The sequence below is a fragment of the Callithrix jacchus genome, chromosome 17, assembly GCF_049354715.1.
Source record: "Callithrix jacchus isolate 240 chromosome 17, calJac240_pri, whole genome shotgun sequence".
Taxonomy (NCBI): Eukaryota; Metazoa; Chordata; class Mammalia; order Primates; family Cebidae; genus Callithrix; species Callithrix jacchus.
This window is the reverse complement of record NC_133518.1, coordinates 51,468,711-51,494,976: the sequence shown is the minus strand read 5'-3', so window position 1 is coordinate 51,494,976 and position 26,266 is coordinate 51,468,711. Positions and strand designations below refer to the sequence as shown.

The 26,266-nt window shown below is 38.4% G+C and overlaps 1 protein-coding gene across 1 annotated transcript in view; it reads right to left on the bottom strand.

The window, feature by feature from the left end:
- ACAD11 (acyl-CoA dehydrogenase family member 11) overlaps nt 1-26,266 on the bottom strand; it is a 122,284-nt gene that overhangs the window by 78,366 nt on the left and 17,652 nt on the right. Inside the window, exons 6-8 of the mRNA XM_035278302.3 lie at nt 16,076-16,217; nt 15,292-15,413; nt 12,939-13,045 (exon numbers count right to left, since the gene is read on the bottom strand). Of these exons, the coding sequence (XP_035134193.2) occupies nt 12,939-13,045; nt 15,292-15,413; nt 16,076-16,217 (371 nt within the window). The remainder of the gene's footprint in view (nt 1-12,938; nt 13,046-15,291; nt 15,414-16,075; nt 16,218-26,266) is intronic.

Genomic DNA, 26,266 nt, shown 5'->3' with positions numbered 1-26,266 from the left:
AGATACACTTTTGTCTCCCTTGTGGGAGGAGGACTCAATCTCACAGCTTCACCTTATCATCTGGCTTATGATAAGGAGTCCCTACCATCCTGAGACACATTTTTTGTCCCAAACTTCCCCGTTTCAGAACTGGAAAGGCTGACAGCAGGGGAGACAGGCCATATGTGGGTAAGAGCAGATAATCTCACCTCCTAGATCCCCCTGTTAACATGGGTGAAAACTGCTTTGACACCCAAGGGCAGCACTGTGTGGTCGCTGAGACTCAGGGATATAAGGAAGGAAGAAAGGAAGATGGATGCTGTGCTTTCTCTCCCTCAAGAACCCCAGGTATTTGATAGTAAGAGATGGGAACCAGGGACACCTCACTACCCTCTTTCTAGATAAGAAGCCATTCATCTGCAATCTGAACTCCTTTTAAATGCATCTTGAGTCTGGGGATCCTTGAAAAAATGCCTTCTTTTTCCTTTTTCCTCCTCTGTCCTCTTTTTACAGATGGGTGGTTTTGTCCCTGTGCTGTAGGACTTTCTTCTCAGATGTATCCTCTAAACTGGGAAAAGTTAATTTCCCAAATCTTAAACTGTTGGCTTTGAATTGAATTCAGTCGGGGAAGGAACCCAGAAGCCTGACATGCTGGCAAAAGGGTAAGAGTTTTTTTTTAACCAGTTGGGCTTTCGGCCTTCCTCTCCCTGTGCAAAACAATAAAGGGAACAATAAGGATCACTGTTTATATTCTCCATAAAGTTTTAATTTTCAAAAAGAATTTGTGAGTTGGTCTTAAGCTGTAGCCAATCTGGTACACTTTGCATGTCTCTGTATGGTTCTGTCAGAAAGAAGGGTAGCTTGGGATGGGATGTGGGCCTAGGACTTCATTGGCCCACTATTCAACCCAGCCTGGCAAACAGGTCAGTGAGAAACTGTGATGCAGGCCTCCATCCTGTTTTACATCCTTGGAAGTGGGACCTATAACCATGTGGCACTGCTTTATATTGGCCTCCATCATTTTACAGTGGCAGCCAGGGTTCAGTCCTGGCTTAGGGAATGAGTCTTTCTGGTTTGATATCTGTGTGACCATTACCATTTGTTGACACTCCTTGCCTCCACAAACTGCCTTGAATTTTCCTTTCTCTGAGTATCTGGGAGGTTACTTTTGGTAAAGTTTAAAAGCCAGAAAAATTACCCACTTGGCATGACTAAAGCTGGAAAATAAGATACTTAAAAGGATTTAAAATCTGGTACTAAGGGATTTAAAAGGATTTTCTTAAAGAGTGCTCAGCTTGATTAAAAGTGGATATCCAAGTTAGAGATATTTGAAAGTACTTGGATCTTGTTTTGCTGGAAAAGGTTTTTTTCTCAGTTGGGTGAATTCTTTTTCTCCATTTTGTCTTGCCACCTTTAATGCATACATGAGAGGCCCTACGATAATTTCTGATGGCCTGGGACTCCTTGCAGGAAAAAAAAGGCACCAAAGATTCCATTTTGGGAAAGACCTCTGTTTTCCTCATGGAGCCCCAGGAATTAGAAGTGGATGGATCCCTCTCAATATCTGTTGTTTTCTTCCAGCTATACTTCTCAATTAGGCCCTAAAAACTGCATGCTTTCCTAGTACTGCTCTTAAAGGACCCACTTGGAGGCCAATTAGTCCATTTAGGAGATTGACAAACAGATAATTTTATAACTACTAGATCTGCTTCTGTTTGTCTCTGTGGTTATAAATGTGTTGTGTATGGTGCCTATAAAAAAGAGAGCCCTAATTAATTGTCCTAAAGGAAAATAAGCACTTAGATCAAATATTTTTTTTAAGGAAAAATAAAAGCTGTAATGCCATTTAGTTCATGAGATTTAATCTTTGAGGAATAAAAAAAAATCTTAAAGATTACTGGTAAAATGTAAATGTTAAAATGTAAATAGTTGGCCTACATTATACAGATCAGATACTAGGTTGGCTAAATGTTTTAAGGTTGTAAACTGCTTCTTTGGCCTTTGAGAACTGTTTGACTTGCCTGCTTTACAATTTGGTAAAGCCTGGGAACATAGGCCTTAAGCTTGGTAAATAATCATTAATCATATAATCTTAGTAAAAGATTATAAGAAGTCACAGAAATGTAAATTTTTATCTAGTGTTAAAGGATTTTTTAAAAAATTAGATAAAATAAAGCTAAAGGTTTAAGCAAGTTGTGGAAGGATTATAAAAAATTAATCTTGCAAAAGAAATTCTGTGTGTGAACATTGACTAAAATCAAAAGGGTATTATATTGTTTTTCTGTAAATATGCTCTTTAGCAAAATCTGTAAAGGGTTATACAAAAGGTCATAAGAGGGCTGGGCATGGTGGCTCATGCCCGTAATCCCAGCACTTTGGGGGCTGAGGTGGGCAGATCACAAGGTCAGGAGTTCGAGACCAGCCTGGCCAATATGGAGAAACCCCATCTCTACTAAAAATACAAAAATTAGCCAGGCATGGTAGCAGGTGCCTATAGTTCCAACTACTCAGGAGGCTGAGGCAGGAGAATCACTTGAACCCTGGAAGTCGCAATGAGCCAAGATTACACAGTTCCACTCCAGCCTAGGTGACAGAGTAAGACTCCATCTCAAAAAAAAAAAAAAAGTTAAAAGAATGTTACCTCATGATCAAACTGGTAAAGACTGGATAGGATTGCCTATAAGGTTTCATTAGAAACTTGGCATTGACATTAATAGTACTCTAATGTAAGGGTAAAATTTGGCTTTCTCTCCTTTGTACAAGATTTTCATGTAATGGTAAAGGATAATAAAGATTTTCATTTGCCTCGTGGATAGGCTGCTAAGGAAAAGAAAGAGAAGGCAGGAGACAAATTGTTTGAAAAGCTAGGTCTTCCCTCTTAATGAGTAAGTGTTTTTGCCTTGTTTTAAAATTTATGAGTTGTTGTTTTGGCAAAATAAATAACTTATGATAATCTGGAATTCTATTTCATAATATCAAGTGTTTTAAACTGCCAACATTTAACAGGCTTCTCAGAATCAAATTTCAGCCTCAAGTTTGTCTTTCCTGACTCCTAGCTTTTGGATGCTCCAGAGACTTCTGGAGCATCCAAAAGAGAGGTAAATAGGATTATTTGACATGTTTAGGTATGTGAAATTGCCAAAATGATTTTTAATCTTCAGGTTATATTTTAGGGAATGATATTAATATATGTTCCAAAATTGTATGGAATTTCTAAAATTCTTTTTTTTTCCTTTCTAAGAGAGTCTTGCTCTGTTGCTCAGGCTGGAGTGCAGTGGCATGATCTCAGCTCACTGCTACTTCCACCTCCTGGGTTCAAGCAATTCTCCTGCCTCAGTCTCCTGAGTAGCTAGGATTACAGGTGTGTACCACCACACCCAGAAAATTTTTTGTATTTTTAGTAGAGACAAAGTTTCACCATGTTGGCCAAGCTGGTCCTGAACTCTTGACCTTGTGATCTGCCCACCTTGGCTTCCCAAAGTGTTGGGATTACAGGTGTCCACCACCGCACCTGGCCGGGATTTCTAAAATTCTAATGTCTGAGTATATGCAAGCAATCACAATTAAGGTTATTATGTCAAGTTATTGTAAACTACCAGAGATAACTAAATTTCTTTGTCCATCGTGTTTTTACTGTAACTACTCTGGACGTTTTGTTATTCACCGACAATTGTTGTCTTGCTTTGATACTCTTCAAAAGATGGTTTATAATCAGCTATACAACTTTGATGAGGGCTCTCAAACGCAGGTTTCTGATAACTTTGGAGACTGTGACATTGGAATAAAGGAAAAATGTATAGCACTTATGAAGAGCTGAAATGTTCACAAATTTCAAGCAAAGCAACTGTTAACTGAATGAACTGAATTAATAGAAAAGTGAAGTAATCTTTTTTGACTTTTGCTTGGAACACTGCTGATCCGTGTTTCACTTTTCCATTCAAGGAGACTTTTGAGCTATTTGCACTCTGTGATAATTGAGTAAGGTATACTCTCGTGAACAACATTTAAAGCATATTTGTTTCTCTTACTTCCTGGCTTCTCCAGAATTCGGAAACTAGTGAATATTCATGAGTTACGGTAATCTAGTTGTTTGTATCAGTGCAGTAAGAATCCATTTTCTTTTGCTATGGGGTGCAATTGGAGAAACTGGTTGTTATACCAAGGCTTTGACTGGAGGGGTATGTTTCCCTTTAAGGAATCAAGCTCTACTTACAGAGCCAATAAATGTACTTTGGGAAAACTGACCTCATACTTTGTCTATTCAGTCCCTGTACAGAGTTCCTAACCTGCGGTAAGTAAAGAATGTCACTTTCTAACAGGCCCAGGAAACTCATGTTCTTGGGACCTCAAGAAGAGAGAAGTTTACCCAACTCACAGATATTTGAGTGTACAGACTGATGGCTGGGCTCAGCTTTAGAAAGTCCTATCTGAGGGACGACTCAAGATGGCGCTGTGAGAACAACCCAGGATTGAGGCTCTCACTGGATGCGCGGAGTAGGTGAGTCAGGGACGCATTTCCAGACGGACCTTTGTTGCCCACAGAACGAGGAAATTCCCAGACATAAAACAAACGCGGGACGCCAGCCAGAGATCTTGACTGGTGTAGCCAGCAGCCGGAGCGGCTGCGGCCCGCGCCGGAGCGCACAGGCACTCCACAGAGGTCCGCACAAAAGCGCACTGTTCTGGGTGCCCTGTTGAACTGGCAACCTGAGATCTGAGAGGGCTGAACTTGAGACTGAACGGGACTTGAACAGTAAGCCAGCCCAGGACAAAGCATTAGGAGTAGCGCAGTGCGACAAACAAAACGGGATTCCAAACGCTCGCTGTTAGGAGGTTACCTTAAGGTGCAGCTCCGTGCGGGAGGGGCGTCCACCATTACCAAGGCAATCAGCCCCTACTGAGGTACATGCCCATTGCTGACGCAGCCTGCCGTTGCCGAGGCAACCCAGTACAACAGAGAGACTCCGCCACAGGGCGGAGCCTGCGGCTGCAGGGCGGAGGCCACGGCTGCAGGGCGGAGATCGCAGAAACAGGGTAAACCTCACACCAGCAGGGTGGAGCCTCGGCAGGACAAGACTGCCTCCTAGCTGGGCAGGACAACCCGGCAGACACTCAAAAATAAAGCACCAACCCCTTCAGAAAGAGCAGCTGAGAAAAAAAGGGCTTTTTTTTGAGTTCTGTTGCAACAGAACTAAACATAGCAGCCTAACAGCCCTGAATGAACATCAGAGCTCACAGCTCAGCACTTAAGCTCCTATAAAGTACAGACTGTCTCCTCAAGCAGCTCCCTGACCCTTCTATATCCAAAAGACTGACATTTGGCAGACATCATTCTGGGACAAAGATAGCAGAAAAAGAAACTGGTAGTATCCCTACTGTTCCGCAGCTGCTATAGGTGTACCCGAGACAAGCAGGGCCTGGAGTGGACCTCTGCAGTTGTACAGCGAAGGGGCTAGACTGGTAGAAGGAAAACCAAGTAACAGAAATACTTCATCATCAACAATCTGGGGGTCCACCCAGAGACCCAATCGAAAAGTCAGCAACTACACAGACGACAGGTGGATAAATCCACAAAGATGGGAAGAAACCAGTGCAAAAAGACGGAAAACACCCGAAACCAGAACACCTCGCCTCCTAGAAAGGACCAAAACTCCTCACCAGCAAGGGAACAAAGCTAGATGGAGAATGACTGTGATGAAATGATGGAATTAGACTTCAGAAGGTGGATAATGAGAAACTTTTGTGAGCTAAAAGAACATGTTTCAAATCAATGCAAAGAAACTAAGAACCTTGAAAAAAGATTCGAGGAAATGATAACAAGAATGGATAACTTAGAGAGGAATATGAATGAATTAAAGGAGATGAAAAACACAATACGAGAACTTCGCAAAGCATGCACAAGTTTCAATAGCCGAATTGACCAAGCAGAATAAAGAATTTCAGAAATCGAAGATCAACTCAATGAAATAAAACAAGAAACCAAGATCAGAGAAAAAAACCACAAAAAGGAATGAACAAAGTCTCCAAGAAATGTGGGACTATGTGAAGAGACCTAACCTACGTTTGATAAGTGTACCAGAATGTGACGAAGAGAATGAATCCAAGTTGGAAAATACTCTTCAGGACATTATCCAGGAAAATTTCCCCCACCTAGCAAGACAGGCCAACACTCAATTGCAGGAAATACAGAGAACACCACAAAGATATTCCACAAGAAGAGCAACCCCAAGGCACATAATCGTCAGATTCAACAAGGTTGAAATAAAGGAGAAATTACTAAGTGCAGCCAGAGACAAAGGTCGGGTCACCCACAAAGGAAAGCCCATCAGACTCACAGCAGATCTCTCGGCAGAAACTCTGCAAGCCAGAAGAGAGTGGGGGCCAATATTCAACATTCTTAAAGAAAAGAACTTTCAACCCAGAATTTCATATCCAGCCTAACTGAGCTTCAGAAGTGAAGGAAAAATAAAATCCTTTGCGAACAAGCAAGTACTCAGAGATTTTGTCACCACCAGGCCTGCTTTACAAGAGATCCTGAAAGAGGCACTACACATAGAAAGGAACAACCAGTACCAGCCATTCCAAAATCACACTAATTGCTAAAGAGCATCAACATAATGAAGAATCTACAACAACTAACAGGCAAAACAGCCAGCTAGCATCAAAATGGCAGTATCAAATTCACACATAACAATACTAACCCTAAATGTAAATGGACTAAATGCACCAATCAAAAGACACAGACTGGCAAATTGGATAAATAGCCAAAACCCATCAGTGTGCTGTTGTATCCAGGAAACCCATCTCGCATGCAAGGATACACAAAGGCTCAAAATAAAGGGATGGAGGAAGATTTACCAAGCAAATGGAGAGCAAAAAAAAGCAGGAGTTGCAATTCTCATCTCTGATAAAATAGACTTTAAAGCAACAAAGATCAAAAGAGACAAAGAAGGCCATTACATAATGGTAAAAGGATCGATACAACAAGAAGAGCTAATGATCCTAAACATATATGGACCCAACACAGGAGCACCCAGATACATAAGGCAAGTTCTTAAAGACTTACAAAGAGACTTAGACTCCCACACAATTATAGTGGGAGACTTTAACACCCCACTGTCAATATTAGACAGATCAACCAGACAGAAAATCAACAAGGCTATACAGGGCTTGAACTCAGACCTGGAGCAAGCAAACCTGATAGACATTTACAGAACTCTCCACCCCAAATCCACAGAATATACATTCTTCTCAGCACCACATCACACCTACTCTAAAATTGACCACATAATTGGAAGTAAAGCACTGCTCAGCAAATGCAAAACAACTGAAATCATAACAAACATCCTCTCAGACCATAGTGCAATCAAGTTAGAACTCAGAATTCAGAAACGAACCCAGAACCGCACAGCTTCATGGAAACTGAACAACTGGCTCTTGAATGTTGACTGGATAAACAACGAAATGAAGGCAGATATAAAGAAGTTCTTCAAAACCAACGAGAACGAAGACACAACATGCCAGAATCTCTGGGACACATTTAAAGCAGTCTCTAGAGGAAAGTATATAGCAATAAGTGCCCATATGAGAAGAACGGAGAGATCCAAAATTGACACCCTATCGTCAAAATTGAAAGAGCTAGAGGAGCAAGATCAAAAAAACTCAAAACCCAGCAGAAGACAAGAAATAACTAAGATCAGAGCTGAACTGAAGGAGATTGAGACACAAAAAACCCTCCAAAAAATCAATAAATCCAAGAGCTGGTTTTTTGAAAAGATCAACAAAATAGACAGATCACTAGCTAGACTGATTAAAAAGAAAATAGAGAACAAGCAAATAGATGCAATAAAAAATGATAAAGGGGAAATCACCACAGATTCCACAGAAATTCAAACCATCATCAGAGAATATTACAAATAACTCTATGCACATAAGCTAGCAAACCTGGAAGAAATGGATAAATTCCTGGACTCCTGTGTCCTCCCAAGCCTAAACCAGGAGGAAGCTGAAACTATGAATAGACCAATAACAAGGTCAGAAGTCGAGGCAGCAATTAAGAGCCTACCACACAAAAAAAGCCCAGGTCCAGACGGGTTCACAGCCGAATTCTACCAGACACACAAAGAGGAGCTGGTACCATTCCTTCTGAAACTATTCCAAATAATCCAAAAAGAAGGAATCCTTCCCAAATCATTCTATGAGACCAATATCATCCTGATACCAAAACCCGGCAGAGACCCAACAAGAAAAGAAAACTTCAGGCCAATATCCATGATGAACATAGATGCAAAAATCTTCAATAAAATATTGGCAAGCCGATTGCAACAGCAAATCAAGAAACTTATCCATCATGATCAAGTAGGATTCATCCTGGGGATGCAAGGCTGGTTCAACATACGCAAGTCTATCAAGGTAATTCACCACATAAACAGAACCATAAACAAAAACCACATGATTATCTCAATTGACGCAGAGAAGGCATTTGACAAAATTCAACAGCCCTTTATGCTAAAAACCCTCAATAAACTCGGTATTGATGGAACATATCTCAAAGTAATAAAAGCTATTTATGACAAACCAACAGCCAATATCATACTGAATGGGCAAAAACTGGAAGCATTCACTTTGAAATCCGGCACTAGACAAGGATGCCCTCTTTCACCACTCCTATTCAATATAGTACTGGAAGTTCTAGCCATAGCAATCAGGCAAGAAAAAGAAATAAATGGTATTCCAATAGGAAAGGAGGAAGCCAAATTGTCTCTATTTGCAGACGACATGATAGTATACCTAGAAGACCCCATCGCCTCAGCCCAAAAACTCCTGAAACTGATAAGCAACTTCAGCAAAGTCTCAGGATATAAAATCAATGTGCAAAAATCACATGCATTCCTATACACCAATAACAGACTTAAAGAAAGCCAAATCAAGAACGAACTTCCATTCACAATTGCTACAAAAAGAATAAAATACCTTGGAATACAACTCACAAGGAACGTAAGGGACCTCTTCAAGGAGAACTACAAACCACTGCTCAACAAAATCAGAGAGGACACAAACAGATGGAGAAACATTCCATGTTCATGGTAAGGAAGAATTAATATTGTGAAAATGGCTATACTGCCCAAAGTAATTTACAGAATCAGTGCTATACCCATCAAGCTACCATCGACTTTCTTCACAGTACTGGAGAAAACCACCACAAACTTCATATGGAACCAAAAGAGAGCCCGCATAGCCTAGTCAATTCTAAGCAAAGAGAACAAAGTGGGGGGCATCACACTACCGGATTTCAAACTATACTACAAGGCTACAGTAATCAAAACAGCATGGTACTGGTACCAAAACAGAGATATAGACCAATGGAACAGAACAGAGGCAACAGAGGCAACACAACATATCTACAACCACACAATCTTTGATAAACCTGTCAAAAACAAGCAATGGGGAAAGGATTCCCTGTTTAACAAATGGTGTTGGGAAAACTGGCTAGCCATGTGCAGAAAGCAGAAACTGGACCCCTTCCTGACACCTTACACTAAAATTATCTCCAGATGGATTAAAGACTTAAACATGAGACCCGGCACAATAAAAACCCTAGAAGGAAATCTAGGCAAAACTATCCAGGACATAGGAGTAGGCAAGGACTTCATGAACAAAACACCAAAAGCATTGGCAACAAAAGCCAAAATAGACAAATGGGACCTAATCAAACTCCACAGTTTCTGCATGGCAAAAGAAACAGTCAATAGAGTGAATCGGCAACCAACAGAATGGGAAAAAATTTTTGCAGTTTACCCATCTGACAAAGCGCTGATATCCAGAATTTACAAAGAACTCCAACATATTTACAGGAAAAAAACAAACAAGCACATTCAAAAGTGGGCAAAGGATATGAACAGACACTTTACGAAAGAAGACATATATGAGGCCAACAATCATATGAAAAAATGCTCATCGTCACTGGTCATCAGAGAGATGCAAATCAAAACCACATTGAGATACCATCTCACACCAGTTAGAATGGCGATCATTAAAAAATCTGGAGACAACAGATGCTGGAGAGGATGTGGAGAAATAGGAACACTTTTACACTGTTGGTGGGAGTGTAAATTAGTTCAACGACTGTGGAAGTCAGTGTGGCGATTCCTCAAGGCCTTAGAAATAGAAATTCCATTTGACCCAGCAATCCCATTACTGGGTATATATCCGAAAGGCTGTAAGTCGTTCTACTATAAGGACACATGTACACGAATGTTCATTGCAGCACTGTTTACAATAGCAAAGACTTGGAATCAACCCAAATGCCCATTGATGATAGACTGGATTGGAAAAATGTGGTACATATACACCATGGAATATTATGCAGCAATCAGAAATGATGAGTTTGTGTCGTTTGTAGGGACATGGATGAATCTGGAGAACATCATCCTCAGCAAACTGACACAAGAACAGAAAACGAAACACCGCATATTCTCACTCATAGGTGGGTGATGAAAAATGAGAATGCATGGACACAGAGAGAAGAGTACTAAACACTGGGGTCTATTGGGGGGAAATGGGGAGGGCCAGTGGGAGGGGGAGGTGGGGAGGGATAGCCTGGGGAGATATGCCAAATGTGGGTGAAGGGGAGAAAGAAAGCAAAACACACTGCCATGTGTGTACCTATGCAACTGTCTTGCATGTTCTGCACATGTACCCCCAAACATAAAATGCAATAAAAAATTAAAAAAAAAAAAAAAAAAGAAAGTCCTATCTGAGATTTCTTGTGAAACAGAATTCCATCAAAGCCAATTTTAAAAGCCTGTGTAAAAACAATTATTCTTGTGACACTTTATGCAAATAATCAGGCCAAGTATAAGACTAAAGTCTATTTTGCAAACAACTCAGTCCTATCATGATTTGTTTTTAACAAAAATGGGAACTGGAGAAAGAAAAATTATGTTTCAAAACTTATACATTTGTCATTATATTCTAGACTCATTATTTGTTTTTGTTTCTTCCCTTCATTTTAGACTAATCCTGCTTATTCCTGTGAACCAACCAGTGATTTCTGGCTGCAGCTCAGAAAGAACAAAAGCAAAGGGTAATGCAAAAATCTAGACCAATATTTTAATTCTGAGCAATTATCCTGCAAATCCAGCTGGGTGACAGAAATAAATAAGGCGCCTATGACTCAAAGGTTTTCTTTTTGGAAAAATAAGACCAAAGGAGCTAGCCAAATCCAAGTCCCGTGCAGCTAATCTTTGGTAAGCCTAACTATAGCCTCCAGGTATCTGGGTGTGTGGGCAGCCTCTGGATTTTTGAGCTGTCCTTACCCATCCCTTTTTGCTTTGTTTTGATTACATGTTTTCTAATAACCTGGTTTTTCTCTTCTCATTTCCAGGCCATTGAATTCCAAATGGTCATGCAGCTGGACTCTTGTATGATGGCCCCTTTTACAGGGACCATAGGTCTCTGAAAAAGATCTGACTGCTGTCTTCCAAAAATAGCACCCCTGTCAGCAGAAAGCAGTCAAGATCAGTCTTTATCCTTATTCTAATGGCAGTTAGATGTACTTCTTTAGAGTGAGGAATGATAGATGCAGGAGACAGATAAGGGAAACAGCATGGGGTCTTGTCTGGGCATGTCTGAACAAACTGGGGACCCTCCTGCACACTAGGAGAATGGGCGGAGGCACCAGGAATCACACCTTATGCAGCAGGAGAAGCCTGGCCTCTTCAGCTCCTGTGTGGTGGCCTGGTATTCAATCTGTGAGGTGGGAGCCTGTTAGCACAACTCCCTCTTTCTTTGCTAAGAGCTTTCTTTCCACCTAATAAATCTGCCTTCCTTACCCTTCAATGCGTCTGTGTGCCTAATTTTTCCTGTTTGTGAGACAAGAACCTGGATTTTAGCTGAACTAAGGAGCAAAAAATCCTGCTTCATTAGTTTTGAATCTTTATTGATTCAGTTACCTGTCAGAATCTCCAAAAGAGGAAGCAAAGTTGAACACAAATTTAATCATTATTCTTAGTATTAACATATGCCTCACAAATACAGCTGCTGAATATTATTATAAAGAAGACCTGTAGAACAGAAAACCAACACTGTCTGCTCTCACTCATAAGTGGGAGTTGAACAATGAGAACACATGGACACAGGGAGGGGAACAACACACAGGGCCTTTCAGGGCATGGAAGGCTAGGGGAGGAAACTTAGAGAATGGCTCAGTAGGTTCAGCAAACCATCATGGCACATATATACCTACGTAACAAATCTGCAGGTTCTGCACATGTATCCCAGAACATAAAATAAAATAAAATAAAAAAGAAGACCTGTAAAGGTCATTATGAAGCAAAACAGCCAGTTGTTATGGTGTAGAGAGAACAAATACCCATCTACATGATAAATTGGAAACAGACATTGTCCTAACATTATGCCATGGATACTTGTGGCTTAAGCAGAATTTCTGGGACAGCATCACATCATACATTTGGTAAGCAATGGGAATGTAACTGCCAAAGTGTGTTCGATGCCTGAAAAAGTCCTCCGCTGATAAAGACGTGGGTTTCAAAGATGCTTACGAAATGTCTGAATAAAACTTCATGAAATATAGCAGTGAAAGAGAATAATATTTGTAAATTAATAAATCATCTTATGTAATACATTTTAAATATTGGCTATATGTAAGTGGCATAAATATTAGAAGGAAACACTTGGAAGTTTTATCTATATCATTAAAAGTTTACACATTCAAGTGGTACAAAGATACTTCTAAACCTAAATATGAAGATTTTCTTTATATTTTAGGTCGATTTGTTTTTAGTCTTAGAAGAGACTTACCACAAAAACTGTTGTGATTGGCAGCAGTAATCCTGGTATATACAATAAAAATAATCCCCATACCCCTAAAATTTATAGCCTTCACATACCCAATAAAGGCTCTAATTTGCGTTAGCCAAATAATCTATTTTCCTCACCTTTTGGAGAGTTGTAGTCCAGTTTCTGCCAGAGGTTGCACAATATTGGCAAATAAAAAGCTATCCTCAGATGAATTATTTCCCAGAAGATATCTGCTATATACTCCCTATAAATAAATTAACAAAGAGCAATTAAAATTCATTGAAAACAGTCCTTCAACTATCAATCAATCTTTCCAGTTCCTCAGCACAGGGTAGGAAGATGTAAAATAGACTATCGATATTAATGTACATGCAGGGGTAATTATACTCTTCTAAAGAGTCATACTTATATGCAGGTAACACACTCTCATCCTAACAATATTCTAATTTATAACTAAACCAAACTTGAAAATGATCTCAGCAGTTACCAAAGATACCAAATCTGCAAGTTATTTCACCTTTAAAGATCACTACCCTCCTTCATAATGGGGGAACATCGAAAGAAATTCAGAATAAGATTAAAAAAAAAAACTATAAAACCAAAGAGAAGACAATGAGATGATCTCTAAGAATATTTTATCTCATTTTTGGGCCCCTAATTTAGGTAAAACTCTCTTTTGAACAGTGTTAGTTGAATGCTAATCAGTGTTTCTTTGATAATTCTCTATTTCTGTACTTTCAATATAATAAACTCCTCTTACCAAAAGACAAACATCACTGTGTCTTCTTTATACAATTCCTTATACAATAAAACACTATATAATAGTTCTTCCATCATATCCAATTTTATATTTCCAGTTAGATTGGAATGTTTATGATCATCTCTAAAGCTACTATATGTACAATATTATGTATATACAGTCATTATTGTACATTTTTTTTTTTTGAGATGGAGTTTCGCTCTTGTTACCCAGGCTGGAGTGCAATGGCGCCATCTCAGCTCACTGCAACCTCCACCTCCTGGGTTCAGGCAATTCTCCTGCCTCAGCCTCCTGAGTAGCTGGGATTACAGGCACGCACCACCATGCCCAGCTAATTTTTTGTATTTTTAGTAGAGACGAGGTTTCACCATGTTGACCAGGATGGTCTTGATCTCTTGACCTCGTGATCCACCTGCCTTGGCCTCCCAAAGTGCTGGGATTACAGGCTTGAGCCACCGCACCCGGCCAGTGTTGTACATTTTAATCATAATCCACATCAAACTTTTATTTGAAATGAAAAGCCATTTCAAATTTAAAGGCTATTTGGTATCTTATTTGTAGAAACAGATTTAACATCACGAGGTCAGGAGAGCGAGACACCCTGGCCAGCGTGGTAAAACCCTGTCTCTATTAAATAGATAGTTGTTCAGGGATAGCATGAACTCTGAGAACAGAGGAAATATTACCATAATTTTCCTTAATCCTTCTTTTCCCACTCTTTTTTGCTTCTAAAAGTATTTACCTGTTTTTCTTCTAAAATCCTAAGCCCTTGTTATTGATGAAGCATCTCAATTTCTTAAACCTCTAAGATTCAAAGTGCCAGAAAACTGGATTAGTATGAAGAAGGCATTTGTTTAGATTATAATATAATTAGAGAAAAACCTAAATTTATGCTCAATTATCTTTCAAAATTAATCACACAAATATGACTATGAAAATAAATAATCTTATTTATCTACTTGCTCAAAAACTTTTAACTTATTTATTTATTTTTAAGATGGAGTCTCACTCTGTCACCCAGACTGGAGTACAGTGGCGTGATCTTGGCACACTGCAACCTCTGCCTCCCAGGTTCGGGCGATTCTCCTTCCTTAGCCTCCCAAGTAGCTGGGACTACAGGCATGTGCCACCACAACTAGCTAATTTTTGTATTTTTAGTAGAGACAGGGTTTTACCATGTTGGCCAGGATGGTCTGGATCTCCTAACCTCGTGATCCACCTGCCTTAGCCTCCCAAAGTGCTAGGATTATAGGCATGAGCCATTGCACTTAGCCTCAAAAACATTTCAAGAGGCTACTACATACTAGATACTGTGTTAGCCCCTGGGAAGTACAAAGATAATTCTTCCCTCATCATCAACCCTAACTAACAAATGATTTCATAGTCTGAGGCAGAGATCATCAAAAGGTGTTCGCTTTTTCTTACACTGGATATTCAGAAAATGACTAATCCTTACATACTTTTCTCTTTTTAACATTATATCATTCTTTCTTCCTCCCTCCATTTTGTAAGTTTATTATATAAAAAAAGTGATAATACATTAAATTTTGTCCTCGCCAAATTCCTATACTGTAAATTCTGAATTTATATTTTATCCATGTCTGATACTTGTCATTATGATAAGCAAAATGATCTAAGGATAAAGAATTTAAAACTCAGAAGACTGGAAAACATTGTCAACAGTACATTGGTAAATAATGGTGAAACATGGGTTTAAAACAATTAATTACCTGTGCTATTGCAGCCATCTTAAAATATGAAAGGGCAAGAAAGAAATTCCAGTTAGGAAGAATAGAATTAATTCCCCTGCAGCGGCAATAGATTGAAATCAGTTCTTCCACTGATGGTATCCCTACAAAAAACAGCATGTAATATAAACTTTTATTAAAATGTCATGGTGAATATTTCAAAATGTTATGAGATGGATATGTAAAATAGAATATAATAATCATTAACCCACACAACAAAACATGTTCTAAATCTTGATTCCCAAAAGATTATTATATGCAAAGGATTACATTTTGTCATAAATTACTACAAGTGGCATGCTAAGTTCAGAAAATTTAATAAAGAAAATGAAGCAGGTCCGTCACGACAGCTCATGCCTATAATCCCAGCACTTAGGGGAGGTGAGGTGGGAGGATCACTTGAGAGCAGGAACTTATTAAAACCAGCCTGGGTAACACAGTGAGACACCGTCTCTACAAAAAAATTAAAACTTAGCTGGGCAATGGTAGTGTGTGCCTGTAGTCCTAGCTCCTCAGAAGGCTGAAGTGGGAGAATCACTTGAGCCCAGGAGTTCAAGGTTTCAGTGAACTATGACCATGGCACTGTACTCCAGCCTGGGTCACTGAGCAAGACCTTGCCTCTAAAAATAGTAATAATAAAGTAGGAACATGTTTAAGAAACAAATGAAAACCATTATCTAAAAGCCAAGATCTTATATTCTAATTATGAAAGTAATAAAGACAATTTTATATTAATAGCAATTTAGACTACATTATGTTTTTATACCTGAATTTTCTTGAATATAAGAACCTTGATTTTTCAATGGAACTGTCTTTGGCCAAAAGGAGAACAGAAGAAGATGAGCTAAGTCTGACAAAGGATGACCAATGGTTGAAAGCTCCCAATCCAGCACTGCTATAACTCGAGACTGTAATAAAAAAATAAAGAGGTGTTTAACATATTAAAAGTTAAAACAATGAAGAAATAAATAATATCGAACACATTCAAAATCATGTTTTCCATCAAAAGTCAATTTCAGATCTTTACCCACAGTGGCATATTGCATTTATAAAATAGCCAACTAGCCTTGATTATATAAAGCTAAGTCTTCTGGTTCCATTGCTGGCCATCAATCCTTCTCATTTTACTTTACACAGGCTTAATGTCGCTGCTAATGAGCAGATGCAAAAGCAGTTAAAGTTTCTTAACTGGAAGTAACTGTGATAAAAAGGAATTATAGTGAATTACTTATATGTTAATAACCCATGTTATGTCATGCATAATTAAGCATTTGCTTTAGTAATTAATCTAACTGCATAACAAATATTACAGTACTCCATCAATAGTACTTTTTTTTTTTGAGACAGAGTTTTGCTCTTGTTGCCCAGGTTGGAGTGCAATGGCATGATCTTGGCTCACGGCAACCTCTGCCTCCTGGGTTCAAGCAATTCTCCTGCCTCAGCCTCCCAAGCAGCTGGGATTACAGGCATGTGCCACCACACCAGACTAATTTTGTATTTTTAGTAGAAATGAGGTTTCTCCATATTGGTTAGGCTGGTCTCAAATGTCTGACCTCAGGTGATCCACCTGCCTCAGCCTCCCAAAGTGCTAGGATTACAGGCATGAGCCACCACACCTGGCCCATCAATAGTACTTTTTAAAGTAAGTTATTTCATGCTGTAGATACAAAGCATAATTGTTATAAAAGATACTGTTAGTTTTATAAATATAAAATCCATCATTATACAGCAATATGATAAAACAATCATTATGTAATTTGTAACCAATAAAATGAAAAGCTTTCCTCATACTACCTTGTAACAATATGTACAAGGGAATATATATCTTGATGTTAAGAATACAGGACATTATTTTTTTATTTCTTATGTTCATTTGGCTGTACATATAGCCAAAAAATCAATTTGCAGATTAGTATGTACAGTATGATATAATTTTTGCATAAAGAAAAAGATTGTAAATGAATACTCAAAGTTGAAGGAATATTGCACCAAACTGATAGCAATGGCTGTGGTTACTTTAAGGGATTAAAGCAGGAGGCAGGAGGTCCAGGGAGGGGAACCTTCACTGGAAGGTTCTGTATACAGGAGTGATATGATATGATCTGTATTTTAAGAGGGTCACTCTGGCTACTATGATTTCAATATACTATAGGTGGGCCAGTGAGGCAGCTGCAGCAATACTCTAGGCAAGTTATTCAAGCCACATAACATTGCAGAGCCCATTTGGGTAACACGAGTTACTGGGTTTCATGCCTCCATATAACTGTGTGTGCTTGCACTCCCTTGCTCCTGTGGCAAACTTACATATACTATTGTAGCTTTGTGTGAAAATGTGGGCTCTGGAATCAGACAGGCCTATATTTAAATCCTAGCTCTACCATTTACTGGCTGTATAACTCTGAACAAGTTAGTTAACCTCTCCAATGCTCAATTGTTTCAGCAATAATATATACCTCTTACACAGGGTTAATGTAAAGGTTAAATGGTCAGGTAGCATGTATGGTTCATTTACCAATTTCTAGCAAAGAACCTGGTACATAACAGGTAGCCAATATATATTTACCTGGTGAATATGTACAGAACCTGGCATATATAGCCAGGCAACCAAAACTGGAAAAAAATTGATCACTACCTTCTCTATAACCTTACAAGAGCTTTTATTGTTGTGGTTATATTATACTATAAATTAATAATATTTATAATATTACAAATTATTATACTAGCTAGATTTATGAAACTACTGAAGAGGATGAATTCATTTTTCTCTGACATCATTATATTTGTTATTTATGCTTTTAATATCCAAAGAAAAGATGAGATACTTATGCTATAAATGTTTGCTTTTCTTTTTTAATACAAATTGGGAAACTTCTCTGGAGTTACATCTCATATTATCTGAACTATTTTTGGCGTAAAAACACGAGGCTATAAAACAGCCAGTGAGAAAAGCTGATGGCTCATCAAATTGCATAAATTAGTGTGACTTAATTAACAATAGATTATTAGAATCCTGTCTATGCCTGTTTCTGTTGAGAGTTATTAAAAGTTCAACATCGTGAGCTAAAAGAACATGTTCTAAGTCAACACAAAGAAACTAAAAACCTTAAAAAAACATTTGATGAAATGATAACAAGAACGGATAACTTAGAGAGGAATATGAGTGAACTGATGGAGCTGAAAAACACAACACGAGAACTTTGTGAAGCATGCACAAGTTTCAACAGCCGAATTGAGCAAGAAGAAGAAAGGATATCAGAGGTCGAAGAGCACCTCAATGAAATAAAACGAGAAGGCAAGATTAGAGAAAAGAGCGCAAAATGGAATGAACAAAGTCTCCAAGAAATGTGGGACTGTGTGAAGAGACCTAATCTACGTTTGATAGGTGTACCTGAATGTGACGAAGAGAATGAATCCAAGCTGGAAAACACTCTTCAGGATATTATCCAGGAAAATTTCCCCAACATAGCAAGGCAGGCCAATATTCAAGTCCAGGAAATACAGAGAATACCACAAAGATATTCCTCAAAAACAGCAACCCCAAGGCACATAATCATCAGATTCGCCAGGGTTGAAATGAAGGAGAAAATGCTACAGGCAGCCAGAGAGAAAGGTTGGGTTACCCAAAAAGGGAATCCCATCAGACTCACAGCAGATCTCTCAGCAGAAACCCTACAAGACTGAAGAGAGTGGGGTCAATATTCAACATCCTTAAAGAAAAGAACTTTCAACCCAGAATTTCATATCCAGCCAAACTGAGCTTCAGAAGTGAAGAAAAAATAAAATCCTTCGCGAACAAGCAAGTACACAGAGATTTTGTCACCACCAGGCTTGCTTTACAAGAGCTCCTGAAAGAGGCACTACACACAGAAAAGAACAACCAGTACCAGCCACTCCAAAAACATACCAAATGCTAAAGAGCATCAACAAAATAAAGAATCTGCATCAACTAACAAGCAAAACAGCCAGCTAGCATCAAAATGGCAGTATCAAATTCACACATAACAATATTAACCCTAAATGTAAATGGGCTAAATGCACCAATCAAAAGACACAGACTGGCAAATTGGATAAATAGCCAAAACCCATCAGTGTGCTGTATCCAGGAAACCCATTTGACATGCAAGGATACACAAAGGCTCAAAATAAAGGGATGGAGGAAGATTTACCAAGCAAATGGAGAGCAAAAAAAAAAAGCAGGAGTTGCAATTCTCGTCTCTGATAAAACAGATTTTAAAGCAACAAAGATCAAAAGAGACAAAGAAGGACATTACATAATGGTAAAAGGATCGATATAACAAGAAGAGCTAACGATCCTAAATATATACACACCCAATACAGGAGCACCCAGATATATAAGGCAAGTTCTTAATGACTTACAAAGAGACTTAGACTCCCACACAATAATAGTGGGAGACTTTAACACTCCACTGTCAATATTACACAGATCAACCAGACAGAAAATTAACAAGGATATCCAGGGCTTGAACTCAGACCTGGAACAAGCAAACCTGATAGACATTTACAGAACTCTCCACCCCAAATCCATTAGAATATACATTCTTCTCAGCACCACATCACACCTACTCTAAAATTGACCACATAATTGGAAGTAAATCACTCCTCAGCAAATGCAAGAGAACGGAAATCATAACAGTCTCTCAGACCACAGTGCAATCAAGTTAGAACTCAGAATTCAGAAACTAACTCAGAACTGCACAGCTTCATGGAAACTGAACAACTGGCTCTTGAATGTTGACTGGATAAACAATGAAATAAAGGCAGAAATAAAGAAGTTCTTCGAAACCAACGGGAACGAAGACACAAGATACCAGAATCTCTGGGACACATTTAAAGCAGTCTCTAGAGGAAAATATATAGCCATAAGTGCCCACAGGAGAAGAATGGAGAGATCCAAAATTGACACCCTATCATCAAAATTGAAAGAGCTAGAGGAGCAAGATCAAAAAAACTCAAAACCTAGCAGAAGACAAGAAATAACTAAGATCAGAGCAGAACTGAAGGAGATAGAGACACGAAAAACCCTTCAAAAAATCAATAAATCCAAGAGCTGTTTTTTGAAAAGATCAACAAAATAGACCACTAGCCAGATTGATAAAAAAGAAAAGAGAGAATAACCAAATAGATGCAATAAAAAACAATAAAGGGGAAATCACCACAGATTCCACAGAAATTCAAACCATCATCAGAGAATATTACAAACAACTCTATGCACATAAACTAGTAAACCCGGAAGAAATGGATATATTCCTGGCACTTGTGTCCTACCAAGCCTAAACCAGGAAGAAGTCGAAACTATGAATAGACCAATAAGAAGATCTGAAGTTGAGGCAGCAATTAAGAGCCTACCACACAAAAAAAGCCCAGGTCTAGATGGGTTCACAGCTGAATTCTACCAGACACACAAAGAGGAACTGTTACCATTTCTCCTGAAACTATTCCAAATAATCCAAAAAGAGGGAATCCTTCCCACATAATTTTTCGAGACCAACATCATCCTGATACCAAAACCTGGCAGAGACTCAACAAGAAAAGAAAACTTCAGGCCAATATCCATAATGAACTTAGACACAAAAATCTTCAATAAAATACTGGCAAGCTGATTGCAACAGCACATCAAAAAGCTTATCCACCATGATCAAGTAGGATTCATCCCGGGGATGCAAGGCTGGTTCAACATACGCAAATCTATAAATGTAATTCACCACATAAACAGAACCAAAAACAAAAACTACGTGATTATCTCAATTGACGCAGAGAAGGCCTTTGACAAAACTCAACAGCCCTTCATGCTAAAACTGTCAATAAATTTGGTATTGATGGAACGTATCTCAAAATAATAAAAGCTATTTATGACAAACCAACAGCCAATATCATACTGAATGGGCAAAAACTGGAAGCATTCCCTTTGAAATCTGGCACTAGACAAGGATGGTCCTCTCTCACCACGCCTATTCAATATAGTACTGGAAGTTCTAGCCAGAGCAATCAGGCAAGAGAAAGAAATAAAGGGTATTCAAATAGGAAAGGAGGAAGCCAAATTGTCTCTATTTGCAGATGACATGATAGTATGAGATAGACATGAGAAGACCCCATCGTCTCAGCCCAAAAACTCCTGAAACTGATAAGCAACTTCAGCCCATACAATCTTGGATAAACCTGACACAAACAAGCAATGGGGAAAGGATTCCTTGTTTAATAAATGGTGTTGGGAAAACTGGCTAGCCATGTGCAGAAAGCAGAAACTGGACCCCTTCCTGACACCTTACACTAAAATTAACTCCAGATGGATTAAAGACTTAAACATAAGACCTGGCACCATAAAAACCCTAGAAGAAAATCTAGGCAAAACCATTCAGGACATAGGAGTAGGCAAGGACTTCATGACCAAAACCCCAAAAGCGTTGGCAACAAAAGCCAAAATAGACAAACGGGACCTAATCAAACGCCACAGCTTCTGCACGGCAAAGGAAACAGTCATTAGACTGAATTGGCAACCAACAGAATGGGAAAAAATTTTTGCAGTTTACCCATCTGACAAAGGGCTGATATCCAGAATTTACAAAGAACTCAAACAGATTTTCAAGAAAAAACAAACAAGCCCATTCAAAAACAGGCAAAGGATATGAACAGACACTTTACAAAAGAAGACATACATGAGGCCAACAAACATATGAAAAAATGCTCATCATCACTGGCCATTAGAGAGATGCAAATCAAAACTACATTGAGATACCATCTCATGCCAGTTAGAATGGCGATCATTAAAAAATCTGGAGACAACAGATGCTGGAGAGGATGTGGAGAAATAGGAACACTTTTACACTGCTGGTGGGAGTGTAAATTAGTTCAACCATTGTGGAAGTCAGTGTGGTGATTCCTCAAGGACCTAGAAATAGAAATTCCATTTGACCCAGCAATCCAATTTCTGGGTATATATCCAAAGGACTGTAAATCGTTCTGTTATAAGGACAAATGCACACGAATGTTCATTGCAGCACTGTTTCCAATAGCAAAGACCTAGAACCAACCCAAATGCCCATCGATGGCAGACTGGACTGAGAAAATGTGGCCCATATACACCATAGATTATGCAGCAATCAAAAACAATGAGTTTGTGTCCCTTGTAGGGACATGGATGAATCTGGAGAACAATATTCTCAGCAAACTGACAGAAGAACAGAAAATGAAATACTGCATGTTCTCACTCATAGGCGGGTGATAAAAAATAAGAACACATGGACACAGGGAGGGGAACACTACACACTGGGGTCTGTTGGGGGGACTAGGGGAAGGGACAGCGGGGTGGGGGGAGTTGGGGAGGGATAGCATGGGGAGAAATGCCAGATGTGGATGAAGGGGAGGAAGGCAGCAAATCACACTGCCACATGTGTACCTATGCAACTATCTTACATGTTCTGAACATGTACTCCAAAACCTAAGATGCAATTAAAAAAAAATACAAAAATAGCTGAGTGTGGTAGTGCGTGCCTGTAATCCCAGTTACTGGAACAGCTGAGGCAGGAGAATCGCTTGAACCCGGGAGGCGGAGGTTGCAGTGAGCTAAGACAGCTCCATTGCACTCCAGCCTGGGTGACAGAGTGAGACTGTCTCAAAAAAAAACAAAACACAAAAAACCTTCAATGTTATATTTCTGTACATGTCGTTTTGATTTTTAATTGTAATGGCTTGTATTCCACCATATTGTTATGCCATAATTTACTCCAAATGTTTTCACGTTTTCATATTACAAAGTACAATTACAAATAGAATTGTGTCAAAGGAAGGAAGTTTGCTTGTTATCATTTATGCTTACATAAAAATAAATTGAATTTATTGAAATTCTTAAAAAAAAAGCTCAACATAACTTTAAGTGGTTGATATGGACAGTTACTATTTCATGTTACTGCTACTAAGGAACTTATTAGTAAAATGATTTTTGACACTTTTTCTGAAACCTCAGCACAACAGAAATCTTTTAGTTGTGTTAATTATCTTGTGTATAGAGAGATTCACTTTATGTATGCCTTTTATGCCATTGAATTTTATTAATATGGATGTGTATTACCATTCAAAAAAACAAACAAAAAATACATACAATCCAACAGAACAAACAGTAGATGAAGAAGGCAGGAAGGAAAATAATAGAATTTGTAATAAAAAGATGAAGCTAGGAATAGGGTATTACACATAATTGAGTGTGATAGGACATGCATAGTTGTTAGTATGGGTAGTAAAATTTGCTTTGAGTTTTATAGCAGGTAAAATAAAGTGTGAAGCATGGCCAATCACAATCTTTATAGTGTATGCAGGTCAAAAGCAAACAAGCTGCCCTAGAAGGACAACTTTTCTTGGCTAAAGAAAAATATCACCCATCAATCTGCATACAGGTGACATTGTGTAGCAGACTAAAATGTCTTAAATATTCTCTTATATTGTAAAATATAAAGAGAATGTTGAGGGGCATGATGTAATTCCTAGAATGCAGGCTATGCTGGAAAATGACTGAAAGGACAAAGATAAGGAGAGGCAAGACCATATGCTGAGAGTGGTAGCAAAGATGGGACAAGAAATTTGAGAGTTTGAGAAGAATGGAAAAGATTTAGAAAAGCCATTTTTTAAAAATGTCACAGGTTTTACTAAGAGATGAAGTTACAGCCTAGATAAAATCATGTGGTATAAAAATGTCCCAGACCCAGTTTACCTGATTTCATGACTTTATTCTGCAGCAAAAATATGAGGACTCAAGTTTAGGGCCAGAAATTGTTTAAAGTCAAGGGGTGATGAACTTCCCCTGTAGGGTTATTAGAAAAAATAAAAAATAAAAAATAATAATGATGATAATAAAGCCAGGGATAGAAAGATTCTAGAATAATAAGTAAACTAAGGTCAGGACACTATGTAATTCTTTTATTACTTGCATACATCTACAGTCAAAAAATTATTAATGAAATGGATACTAAAGAAGGTATCGATTTTTGAGATGACTGATCATGACCATGTAGCCCTTGTAGGATAAAAAGGGCTTATGGACTCTAAAGTAACAGCAATCAAGTTTGCAGTGTCTTGGGGAGATACGGAGAAATAAAAACAGAAAGTAAAGTGGGTGAGGTCAAAGATAAGAGATTTCAGGGCCAGGTGCGGTGTCTCACACCTGCAATCCCAGCACTTTGGGAGGCTGAGGCGGGTGGATCAGAAGGTCAGGAGATTGAGACCATCCTGGTAAACACAGTGAAACCCTGTCTCTACTAAAAATACAGAAAAATTAGCCAGGCATGGTGGCACGTGCCTGTAATCCCAGCTACTTGGGAGGCAGAACTGCTTGAACCTGGGAGGCAGAGGTTACAGTGAGCCAAGACTGTGCCACTGCACTCCAGCCTGGGTGACAGAGACTCTGCCTCAAAAAAAAAAAAGATAAGGAGGGGTTTCAATTTCTAGATCACGGAAGTTGACAAGTTCCAATGGCTGTTTCTAATTAAATATATGTAATTAAATAATTATATTAAATAATTACATATATTTTTCAAGTTGAAATGACAATGTGCAGATTTTACACTAAACTCCAAGATCTTAAACATTTCTTTACCGGTAAAATTTATATTTGGGAAATCAACATTTTCCAGGAAAACTAGATTTCTTTTAAACACTGCAGTAAGCATGTTGTTCTACTGAAATACTTGCTCAAACATGCTTTAAATACTTTATAAATAAGAAACTGAAAATAATTTTGTTTTGCCATATCCTGTAGTTTTCTTCATTGGCTTACCCCACACATTCCTGGAAAGTTTGTCATTTAAAATTGTTTTTGTCTTATTTCTTAATTGTTGTGTTTTCTGATGACAAAAATAAAACATACTGTTGTTTTAAAAATAAAAACCAAAAACATCAAGCTCTAAACATCACGGAAATGTACAATTCTGTTTCCTATAATTCCATTTCCTACAACCACTGTTTAGGTTTTAGTACATATTATGAAGGATATACTTATACCCTAATATTTTTCTGAAGAAGCTTGACAAGTAGTTTTAGAAACGTCAGACAGAAAAATGAAGGGGGAAAAAAATGGAAAAGTGAGGGTAACTGAAATACACTGAGCATCATTGATGTGGTAGGTACCAGCTAGTTGCTCCATGTTGACTGCTTCATTTTAGCTGCCCAGCAATTCAGAAATTGTGTTTTGTTTTTTTTCGATTTTAAAAGTCACATAGTGTTAACTTCCTGGCTTTGATAACGTACCATCGTTGTATAAGATTCATTTTGGGGAATTTGGAAGATGGATACACAAGACTTCTCTGAACTATAATACTTCTACAACTTTTTGTGGGACTACAATTATTTCAAAACAAAAAGTTAAAAATGGAGGCACAGAGGTTAGTAACTTGCTTTAAGTTCACACTGCTAGGGAATGAAAGTTAAGCATAAATTTATGAGATGGAAATAGTTGCCTAGCAAATAATGAACTAAAATTAATCCCTGCAACATAGATTCATTCAGAATCATATATGCACCTTTGACATAAAGATGAATGAATAAGATACAGTCATTGTTTTAAAGGAGCTCCCAGTGTACTGGGTTCTAATTTGTTATCTACTATACAGACTTGAGAGGCAAAGATAAGGAAAAATAAAGACATAATCCTTAAACTCAAAAAGAAAGCTTTCAATCATATCCCTAGGATTATATACAAGTGAGCCCATACATACACATTTTCAAGATGCTGTAACCCAGGGGCTGATTTTGCAATTTTTGGATGACCTCATGAAAAAAGAAACATAGTCTAATTTCCTGTTTACTTGTAAAATTTTTAAACAGAGGTGGAAAAGATAAACCATTAACTAAAATTCAATTCTAAAGTTTCATAGTTCTTAATGCCAATCCACTGTGGGTATCTTTCCTTCCTTCACTGCTGCTGTAATTCATCTTGTATGATACACTTCAG